Source organism: Cyprinus carpio, chromosome B14 (genome assembly GCF_018340385.1).
Source record: "Cyprinus carpio isolate SPL01 chromosome B14, ASM1834038v1, whole genome shotgun sequence".
NCBI classification, from domain to species: Eukaryota; Metazoa; Chordata; class Actinopteri; order Cypriniformes; family Cyprinidae; genus Cyprinus; species Cyprinus carpio.
Genome location: NC_056610.1, coordinates 1582431 through 1594415, shown reverse-complemented (window position 1 = coordinate 1594415; position 11985 = coordinate 1582431). Strand labels below are relative to the sequence as shown.

The following is an 11985-nucleotide window of genomic DNA, read 5'->3' as shown; positions in this document are numbered from 1 at the left end:
TCATTTATTAATCTCAGTTATTGTTCATTTTTACCAGAATTTTTTTTTTTCTTCTTCTTTTTGGGCAGCAATATAGTGAATATGTGTAAAGTATTTTTTTTTTTCTTTTAAAATCACATTATTTACTGCATTATAATGAAACATGAATAAAAAATATAATATACAAAAATATATATTTCTTAAAACATTGATAAATATAATGTTACATTTGTACGTTTTATTTGTTTACATATTTGAAAATTGCTACTTTGTCACTATGACAGCACAAATTCCCAGGTGTCGAGACATTTATGTATCACGGTAGACAAATGTTTTCACTCTGACATGTAATGTATTTTCCAGTCTGATGGTTTCGGCCTCATTTGCAAATTGACTGACAAGCTGAACAATATTTTAAACCTACATGTTGTTTTAGGTAATCTTCTAAAATCTTTTCATTTGCATAATGAACCTAGCTTGTAGATACGAACTGGCACATCTGAACATGCCTGCCTCCCTGCTATAATATATTACCAAACGCAGAAGGCCATGCTGAATGAATATGAATGAATACGCTGTAGTCATGAAACAGCAGGCAAAGCAATACCTGGGCCCGCTTGCAAGAAACCCTTTAAATGAAGAAAACACTTAGTTACAATGGAAAGTGTATTATTAAGGGTTAATTATAATATATACTGTGCACATTTATATACGCACATGTATATAAAGCACACACATACAGTATATATTTTGAAAATATTTACATGTATTTACATTTATAAATATATTTAATATAAACAACATATTTTTTTTCTTGAATATATACATGCATGTGTTTGTGTTTATACAGTACAGGTCAAAAGTTTGGAAACATTACTATTTTTAATGTTTTTGAAAGAAGTTTCTTTTGCTCATCAAGCCTGCATTTATTTGATCAAAAATACAGAAAAAACAGTAATATTGTGAAATATTATTACAACTTAAAATAATAGTTTTTCTATTTGAATATACTTTAAAAAAATAATTTATTCCTGTGATGCAAAGCTGAATTTTCAGCATCATTACTCCAGCCTTCAGTGTCACATGTAACATCCAGTCTATCACATGATCATTTAGAAATCATTCTAATATTCTGATTTATTATGAGTGTTGGAAACAGTTCTGCTGTCTAATATATTTGATGAATAAAAGGTTAAAAAGAACTGCATTTATTCAAAATAAAAAAAAAAGAAATTCTAATAATATATATTCTAATAATATATTTTCTTTACTATCACTTTTTATCAATTTAACACATCCTTGCTGAATAAAAGTATTGATTTTATTTAAAAAAAGAAAGAAAAAAAAAAATTACTGACCCCAAATTACTGACCAGTAGTGTATATTGTTATTACAAAATATTTATATTTTAAAAACATAGCTTCTTTTTCTTATTTTTTTCCTCTTTATTCATCAAAGTATCCTAAAAAAGTATCACATGTTCTGAAAAAATTTTTTTTTTTTTTTGGAACTGTTTCCAACTTTGATAATGAATCATCATATTAGAATGATTTCTAAAGGATCATGTGATAATGATCCTAAAAATTCAGCTTTGCATCACAGAAATAAATGATCATTTAAAGTATAATAAATTTAAAAACTATTATTTTAAATTGTAATAATATTTAACAATATTACTGTTTTTTCTGTATTTTTGATCAAATAAATGCAGGGCTTGATGAGCAGAAGAGACTTCTTTCAAAAACATTAAAAATAGTAATGTTTCCAAACTTTTGACCTGTACTGTATATTCATAATAAATATACACAGTACACACACATTTTACGTGAACAAAAACTATTAGTTCGGATGCAATTAATTGTTTTACAGCACTAATTATTATACTTTACGGGAGTCATCATATTCACAAAGGATGGAAAAAACAACACAGCTGATACTGTAAGTCACACGACAATCCCAACACGGCGGATGTAGTATGTCCGGATTTTATAGGTACAACACATATATCATGGATGTGAGAATGACGATAGAATCAATAATTACTTTAACGACATGCAGGAAGAAGGGAATCCACAGAAGGGTTGACTGACACACACACACACACACACACACACACACACACACACACACACACACACACACACACACACACACACACACACACACACACACACACACACACACACACACACACACACACACACACACACCCCAATATAAACATGTATGTAGACATATAATACCAAACGAAGACCAGCACAAAGGAGTGAGTTTATATAAGGCAGGCAGATGATGACACACAGGTGATGGGAATTCACTGATGAATCAATGAACTAAATAAGGATAGGAACAGAACCAAATATGGGCACAGACGAACTAAACAGAGTGAAAAACAACAAAAGAGTTTATAACTGTTACCATTTCCCTGCTTGTAGAATGTACTTTGTTAATGGTAGAGGGAATTGCTTACATCAATATTAACATGCATTAAGTTCATCTGATCACAGGTACTAGAAGTAATGCATTATGATATTGCCTTACTTCCTAAAACTTACTTAGTTACTTTTTATGGATAATTAATGCATTACATTACTTTTGCATTACTTCTTCTCATCTTGGCTGGACTTGCTTGTTTGTTTTTAATATGAAAGAGTTCTATTTTTGGCAAAAGTAAAATCATTTTCCGATCAAAAGTGAATCTTTTAGCTGTGCTGCCATTCTGGGTTGCATGGAAAATATGATGCAAGAGAAGAAAGTACACCTTTGTTTTTAATCATAAAAAAATTAAACACAAATGTAATGTTTATCTAGTCCTTTTTGCTTGTTAGTGTGATTGAATTGAATCATTGAAAGTCAACAGCAAAGACATTGATTAATAAAATGGGATTAAATACATAAAGGTGATCTATGTTATTAACCATATTTAATTATTGCAGGTTTGTGCCATATTCTGAGTTCGTATTTCAATTTTGTGCAGTGCTGAATCTGTTTTTGTGCAGGTGAGATGAGTAAATACATGCTGACTATTAGTCTACAGAGGTGCCCACAGTTTTTCCTGTGAAGGGCCAAAAATCATCTAGATTGAGGGACATGGGCCGAAAACTAATTATTAACTAACAAGAAACTCTGATGAATGAATTAGTAAATAATAGCACTCCCAGAGGACTTCTAAGAGAATACTGATTGCTGAGTGCTGTTACTTACCAATCAAAACATGTTTCTCGTTGGTTAAGAGTAGAGACTGAAATGTTAATATTGTGATACTCGTTTGTTCCTGTGTGGTTCTTCATTAGTGCTGGAGCAGCAGTCAGTGCTGTGGAACACTGTTCATCGTTAGTTTGTGATAGCTAAAGCATGAACTCATTTGAAAGAGCTGGACACTGTCGTCTGATGAACAGCTGGATGTGTTTCAGGAGATTATTTCTGTGATAACACGCAGATGTTGTACGTTAGTGGTGTGGGTCTGAGACTGTGCACTTTGTCACTGTGTGTTTTATTCAGTGCCAGACTGGTTTGCAGGACCTGAAATAGAAACAGTGAATTAACCATCCAGCAGCAATCAGACCTCGGAGGAAACAGATCCTGCGCCTTCAGTCACAGCTGCCTCTGTTCAGATGCCCTTCAGCCGCAGCGTGAGAGAGAACTCTTTCTGAGCCCTGGGTTTCCTCAAGGCCTTCCTTTTGCAAAAGCGTAGGTACTCGGGTGTGAATTAAAGCTGCTTTATATTCCTACATCTCCGGCTTCTCGTTTCAAATATTGTCTTCAAAAATGTGGAGGTTTTGGGAGTTTGGAATCACACACTAGCTACTGTTTTTGAAAGTAGTATGCAGTGTACAGTGCACATTATGCATGTATTTCTGTCATTTTTTTCTGTATGTTTCTGATTAGACTGAAGCCAGGAACAACAAAACTACAAGCTTGGGAGCAGAGGATGACTGTCCATCAATGAATCTACATGTGACTAAAAACCCTACATCACTTTTGCTCTGATTCACAGTCTGAACGAGTGCACGCTAGAAGCTGAGAGGCTGCAGATTCTGACAGATCTTACAGAAGGGCTCAGACTATGAATCATATCTCCTATCATAGATGAGGAACATGTCTGATAATTTGATCAGATTTGTTATGCATCTAATAGCAGTTTAATACTTTAAAACTACGCCAGGGTTTTGACTAAGTGTAGCATCATCAGAGCGTTTGCTTAGAATATGAACTCTTCTCAATGAGTGCATCAGACGCTACGCAAAATCATCCAAACTGAGCCCATGTGAGCCTGAATAATTCAGCCTGTTTACTTGAGCCCTGACAGTAAATGATAACAATACAAGCACAGAACAAAACAAAACGAGCACTGGATGAAGTGGAGGATATATATGCTAGTGTTTACAGGTGATGAAGACTTGTGCACAGCTCTGTACTGCAGAAACCCTGGGAATGTTTTCATGTACGCCTGACAGCATGTTTTTCAGCATGTACTGCATATTTAAGCACTTTGAAGTATTGTGCAAATACTATGGATGTGAATATTATTATTAAAGTTCACTGTGACAGCTGCTATTGAAAACTATTAAAACCAGCACAAAACTTTTGTTGCTAAATAAATAAATAGACATAATTACAAATAATTGAATATAACTGTGTATTAGTACTGTGTTTCTCAGCATGTGATGGGCACCAGAGAGAATGGATTTAAAGTGCTTGTAATCTGATGGAGAAACTAAATATTGCCCTTCTGTAGCGTCAAAGTAATTATCCACTGCACTCTTTTTGTTAGTAGCTTGTAATGTTGCTGACTATTTTTTGACAATGTTTGCTCGTCTATAGTTGAACTTCTTTAAATGGTGTGTGGCTTGTAGTCTGTCGAGCCGGTTTTAAAGTAGTTTCCCCAGCACTGATGAGCACTCTTTCTCTGTAGCCACTCACAAAGTCAAAGTTTCAGATGGCTTCAGATATCAGACGTGGCTAGGATTATTCCAGCCTGAAGAAAGTGTTGTTCTGAGCGAGCAGGGACAGGACAGACTTCATGGCATTAGTAAACCCTGCAAACGATCAAGTGTCCATCAGATCCGGGACAGCGTGACATCGGCTCCCTAAACAACAAATAACTGAAAAGTATGGGAATGCCTTGTATAATCAAATAACATAACAGAAGCAAACTCTCAGTTTAAATTGCATAATCATCTTAAAACTGGAGTCAGATTGAACCCCAGAGCAAGAATCAGACTCTATTAACTTCACAGAAGCACAAGAAGACGACACGAGAAGAGCTTCCCCCTTGACTGCATTCAGTGAGGAGATGCTCACGACTCAAACAACGGCGTCACGCTCACAATACAGTCCCAACAGCTGCTGTACACAGACACGATTCCAGAGCAAACCTATGACTGAACATGACTTTCTTTGACAGCTGAACAATAACACAACTGCACTGTTCAGTACATCGAGCGCTCCTCTAATAGTGTACGTTTTTCTGTGTTCTGTGTTAGGTCTTGTTCTGTACACTATCTGCATCCAGCGGATACTCTCCAAAATGGTGCTACGCTGACGTAGAGGAGACGAATCATTGAATAAAGTCGTTTCAAAGCTAATATAAATAAATAAAGTTGTTTTTGTTTTCTTTGCACAGCAGAAGTATTGTCGTCGCTTCATAACGTTACGGTTGAATCACTGATGACAGATGGAGTATTCTGACGATGTCTTTCATATCTTTTCATACCTGGACCTTGACACTGTTATTTATTTGGCAGTCTATGGGACAGTCACAGGACTCCCGGTTTTCATCCAAAATTTCTTTAATTGTGTTCCCAAAATTAACAAAGCTTTTATGGGTTTTATGGGCCTTTAACATTGATCCACTAATCCGTCATTAATAACCAGACACTAAAAACTTTGATAATGAACATAATACAGTGTCATAGTCCAGATTTTCCAGAAACAATTAGATCAGTTAAACTTTGGATGTTGGGTGTGTGGCTCATCTTACCCTACTGTAGTAAACAAGGTAACCCAGCGGACACCTTCATATCAGTTTGTCATCAAATATTACTCGAGACTTGATCAAGATGCTGTAACATCATTTTAAACTCAGTTTGGACAGCAATTTCTTCCTGGGGTAATTGGGAGAAAATATAAAGTTTTAATCACACACAGAAAGTGGTTTATTGTATGTGTAGGTTAAAATGTTTGACGTTTTTTTATCCATCAGCTTGTTGTGTTTGCAGCATCTGTGGGTGACGTCAGCTGTGATCCAGGGCTGCAGATTTCAGTGGGCTGTGTTTTTCTCACTGCACACTTGATTTGAGTTTGACTCGCTAATGACCCACCTGAGCACACAAGTGTAAAACCCATTGTCCTCCATCTCTGCCGAGCGGAACCAGATGGAGTCTCCCTCCTTACTCAGCCGGTGACCCGAGAAGATGATGGGCTCCTCAGAGTCGCCCTTGTTCCTGTACCAGATGAGCCGCAGCTTGGCATTCTGGGCCACGCTGTAGTTGGTGCGTATGTAGCTGTAGAAGAGAGCGCACTTCACCCTCAGCGGCTCTCCGGCCAGCACACGGTACGTCTTCAGGTCCACCGACCAGTCAATACAGCCGTCCACTGCGGAGAGAGAAGACGCATCCATTATTAACACCCCACACTGTCACATGGAGGGTTTACTCTGGGAATAGGATAGATATCTGGAGTCTGAAACATACGCTCAGTGCCAAAGAGTGATAACAATGAATCTGAGTCAAATAGAATTGATCCGATGCTGAACACCAGGTTTTGTACAGCACTTCTTAGTACACACTGTTCAGTGCAGCTTTACAGAAATCCATCTGAAAGTCAGCAAAGTTGAGTTTAGGTGAAAGGAGATATTTCCATCCAGCAGGTCGAAATCATACAGAAATGTTCTAGCACACCTCTCCATGATATCATTCACTCATCAGCACAAGTTTTAGTGTTTCATTTAATGGAGTTTCTTCTGCTCATCAAGGCTGTATTTACTTGATCAAAAATACATAAAACAACAACATTGTGAAATATTATTGCAATTTCTAACATTGGTTTCCTATTTTAATATACTTTAAACTGTAATGTATTTCTGTGATGCGCAGCTGTATTTTCAGCATCATTACTCCAGTCTTCAGTGTCACATGATCTTCAGAAATCATTCTAATATGATGATTTATTATCAGTGTTGAAACTGATATTTTTTTGGAACCTGTGGCACTTTTTTCAGGATTCTTTGATGAATAACAGGTTAAAATAGAAATCCTTTCTAACAATAAAAGTTTACTATCACTTTTTTTTTCCATTAACACATCCTTGCTGAAAAAAAAGGTATTCATTTCCTAAAAAAAAAAAGAATAAAATAAAAAAAAAAAAATACAGACCCCAAACTTTTGAATAGTAATGTATACTGTAACACAAAATTTATATTGTGAATAAACACTGTTCTTTTCAACTTTTTATTTAACAAAGAACCCTGAATGAATTATCACAGGTCCCAAAAAATGTGAAGCAGCACAACTGTCTCCACACTGATAATAAATCAGAATGATTTCTGAAGATCATGTGACACTGAAGACTGGAGTAATGATGCTGAAAATACAGCTGCGCATCACAGAAATACATTACAGTTTAAAGTATATTAAAACAGAAAACTGTTATTTTAAATTGCAATAATAATTTATAAAATTACAGTTTTTCTTTCTGTATTTTTGTTAAATGGATACAGCCTTGATGAGCATAAGAATCTTCTTTAAAAAACATAACAAATCCTGCTGATCCCAAACTTTTGAAAGGCAGTGTATGTGCCAGACCTCACAACTGTGGTTCGGGGTTTGTTCAAATTACTGTTAAATAATATAAAATCTGTAAATAATCAGCGGCTAATTGCTTTTATAAAGTCATTGATCAGAGAGAAACCACCTCTGAAACAGAAGCAGATCCCCTGCACAGCCATCAGCAAAGAGGAACAAAGCCATCTCCCTCCCTCACACGACCCCGCCGCACGCTCCAATATTTCACACTGATAGAAAGATGAAACCCATCAAAGTCACGGCCACCTATCAGCACCGAACGCTGTAATTTATGAGCAATTACAGAGGTGTTTGTGCGCGGACACTGACTCATCACTGCACCCGCCTCCCATCACATAAATATCTCTCACATTCAAAACCTGCCAGCGCCAATTTATGTCAAGCGCTGTCACAATCGCACATTTACGGCATGGATTTTTGTTATATACGCTCGGCCTGATGAATTTCACAGCTGCGGGAAAGCTGGAGGGAGAGAGTGATCTCACACATGGCTGGAAAGGATTCTGAAGGGCTGGAATTCACACACACACACACGTACAGTATGCAGACTGGATAAGCAGGAGTGTACTGGATTAGTTTGCTCTGCTGCCTTCATGCCACGCGTCTGAAGCTCACAGGTTACACGTTATGTAAACAGGCAGCCATATGTCGCCCCGAGTCATTCTGCATATAATGCGCTTGTCTCGAATGATTAATTTATCGGATATTGAGTGCGGCACAATGGTGTAATTGGACAGGACACGCCTTGCTTGTCATGCTAATTCATGTTACTCTGCATCACGGTAAGCGCCTGAGCGAGGCTTTGCAGCGGATCCTAAACGTTTGCATATGGATGAGGCCGAGGATTGTGCAAAACAGGCTCTGAGAACTGGGCCGGTCAGAAAAGAGCAGACGTCACGCGTGCACAGCAAGAGGGCATTAGTGAACTTTTCAACAAAACACGAACTCGAGAGCAAGATATTACTCACGGCATCACAGACACCTCGGATGGGTCCAGAAAAGCCACGTCACATGAAAAGCAATCTAAACAAGACACTAGCATTTAGAGCGAGCGTCCCTAGTGTTCAATGTTATGCATCAATGCGTTTTTGTGTTTAAAAAATGCAATTTTTGCAAATTTTTTATGAGAAAAAAAATGCATTTGGATTTGGAACAGCATAAGGACAGAAAGGAATTAATGACAGCATTATTTTTGTGATTTTGGGCTCCCAATGTGAAATCCATCGCGAGGCCCTGCGTCTGCTGCAGCTGTAATTGTCTGACCTGCTTCCCGCGCGGTCGCTTGCTCTATTATGAAGCAGTACAGCAATTCCAGCTATGAAAGCTGAAGGGGTACAAAAAGTCAATATCAGAACAGCAGCCCGCCGAACGCTTTGTGCTGATGTGCAATTTCACTGCTGACTTAAGTCTGATAGCTTGTTTATAATTCTCCTAAAGTGTGAATGGATGGCTTGTAGTGGACATGTATCTTCAGATGGAACGAGCTGGACGAGGACCCCCGGGTGAACGGTCTCCCGCCGTCTTATCAAAGGCTAATCAACATAGAAAGGCAGCACAGCTTTGACTCTCCGCGGGTCGTTCATCTGAAGCCTGTCATCGCCATAAACACTAGAGAGGACGTTAGTGAGCTGCTGTCTATGTACCTGTAGACCGCTACCTTCTAACTAAACCGAGCCGGACGTGAATCATTCTCCACAAACAACCTCAAATACTTCCAGTATTACTGAGCTAATGATGAAACAAACTAATGAGCACACAATCTGTCAGCTGCTTTCATTGAGATCATTTTTATTGCATGAATGTTAACAGTTCATGAATGTGTTTATGTTCATGATGTGAGCGTCAGAGAGGATGGTTTAATATTTCAAGCGGTCTCTTCTATCCATCCACAGTCTGCACTTCTGTACTCTCGTTCTTGTTCCTGTCTGCTTTCCAGCCTCGACTGCTTTAGTATATTAATCCACTTACAGGGTTAGTTCACACAAAAATCAAAATTAGCCCCTAAATTTTCCCTCCGAGGCATCCTAGGTGTATATGACTTTCTTCTTTCAGATGAATCCAGTCGGAGTTATATTAAAAATGGTCTTTGATCTTTCAAGCTCTTTTCAAACTCAGTGGGTGTTGCAGTGCTTCAGTCCAAAAGAAGTGAGATAAAAATCGCCAAACCATTAAAAGAAGTGTCTCATACGGCTCCGGGGGGTGAACAAAGTCCTCCTGTAGCGAATCCATGTGTTTCTGTAAGAAAAATATCTATATTCAAAATGTAATTTTCACTTTAATGTAGCTTGCGCTCACAGTCTCGAGAAAACCAACGTTTGTTTACAGGAGCAAAAGAAGCAAAGTTTCCTTACTTTAGCAAAGGAGAACCAGTCTCCTCTCAGCTTATATCGAAATCCTCCCACATTCTTCTTTACCAATCCTCGTTTTGTACTTCTAATAGTGGCCGTTGTTTTGTTTTGATCTCTGCTGTGCGTCACTTCTGAGCGGATCATGCACAGCGCTGACCTCATACGTAATTCCTCCGGAACTGCTTCTGTGTACAACAGTGAGCGCAAGCTAGATTCAAGTGATTATTATGTTTTTAATATGGATATTTTTCTTACAAAAACGCATCGATTCGCTACAGCAGGCCTTTGTTCATCCCCCAGAGCCGTGTGAAACACTTTTTTATGGATGGATGCTTTTTATTTGAAAAGACTTGATGACTTGAGGGTGTGTAATTTTGGGGTGAACTAACCCTTTAAGTTTCATTGTAGCTTTCAGTAAGTTTCAGGGATGAATCTCATGAATAATGAATGTTTTCAGAGAATGGTTTTGGTCCTCCAAAGCTAAAAGTACTGTAAAAAGCTTGCTGTTGCAGAGGCTCACTATGCGTTGTGTCAACTGGCAAAGAACAGGACCATTTCAATTAGGAAAGAGAACTCTAAAGCAAGTAAAAGACTAATATACCTGATTATTAGCCTGAGCTTATATCTTATAACACTTAGTAGTGTTGTGAGTTTTGAAGCAGTTGCTACACGTCAGAGTGGATCTGTGCTCGTCTTGGCTGTGCTGGGTTTCTTTCAGAGACAGTCAGATCATGAGATCACCCAGTAAGAACTGCAGCGGGTGTGTTCGGGCATGAGCCCTCTGCACTTCTGAAAGCTGTAGATTACAGTGTGAACATTCATGTGAAACAAAACCAGAGCTGGCAGCATATATGTGTTTGACAGACGCTCTATAACGTTTAGTGATTGCTGGAACCGCACTGAAACTCTAGCCTTTTCATTTGCTTCCTTTCCCGCTCAGTCACAAGCCACTAACACAGGATCGTTCATTCAGTAGTATCACCCGTCACACCTCATGATATAAGAGAGGACTGCTTCATTTGTTTACTTCTTTGTTTGTGTTGTTTTTGTAACATTTGTAAAATGTTGAATCTGTTAAATGAGACATGAGTGCAGTGCTTGCAGGACTGATCACATGTTCTGTGTCCATGCCTTTCACTGTGAGGTCATTCTTCATCAGCTCAAATGACTCTGCAATGCAGGTTTTTAAACGCAGGGCCATGTTTTAGACTGTGAAAGCATTAAATATTTAAACAGGTGGTCATCTGTGCTTCTTTCCAACATTTTTAAGCCTTCAGCTTGTTCACTGGTGGTTTGAAGCCTACATTCTCTGTAGAACAGCATTTATTGTGAAAACTGCTATAAGCTGGAATTGAACTGAAAGAGTTTCTCTTAGTGATGAGATCTCGGCGCTGTCCTGCTGGAATAATCCACTAGATTCACACTTTATCAAAAGTCAACGCACCTTCAGTGTCTGCTCAGAGATTACGGCCCTTGAGCACTCAGCAGCTGTCTTTGGTTTTACTGGGATTAATGGGAGCTGATCATATTCTTCTCTTAAGTGTGTGCTGAATTGGTGTCATCGCTTGAGGCGCAGCTACAGAACAGACCAAACCTCATTTAAGAGCTATTTTTACATGATTGGTTTTGTAAGAGGTGTTAACCGGCGCTCGGTCAGATGCGCTTACACAGGGGTCTGACCGGCCACTGGACAGCGGTTCACACGCAAAGAGCGTAATACTAATTGTAATAAAATTCTGCAGATTTTTTACTTATATGAGATTGAAATGGAGATGTAGTTCAGTTTAAGTTCAAGAGAACAGCTGCAGCACTGAACTGACCATCAGGGTGCATTTCTGACATATTTCTCATAG

The 11985-nt window shown here is 38.2% G+C and overlaps 1 protein-coding gene across 1 annotated transcript in view; it reads right to left on the bottom strand.

Moving 5' to 3' along the window:
• The window catches only part of il1rapl2 (interleukin 1 receptor accessory protein-like 2), a 221624-nt gene that overhangs the window by 94444 nt on the left and 115195 nt on the right, over nt 1-11985 (bottom strand). The window contains exon 3 of the mRNA XM_042737732.1: nt 6303-6576. Coding sequence (XP_042593666.1) covers nt 6303-6576 — 274 coding nt within the window. The remainder of the gene's footprint in view (nt 1-6302; nt 6577-11985) is intronic.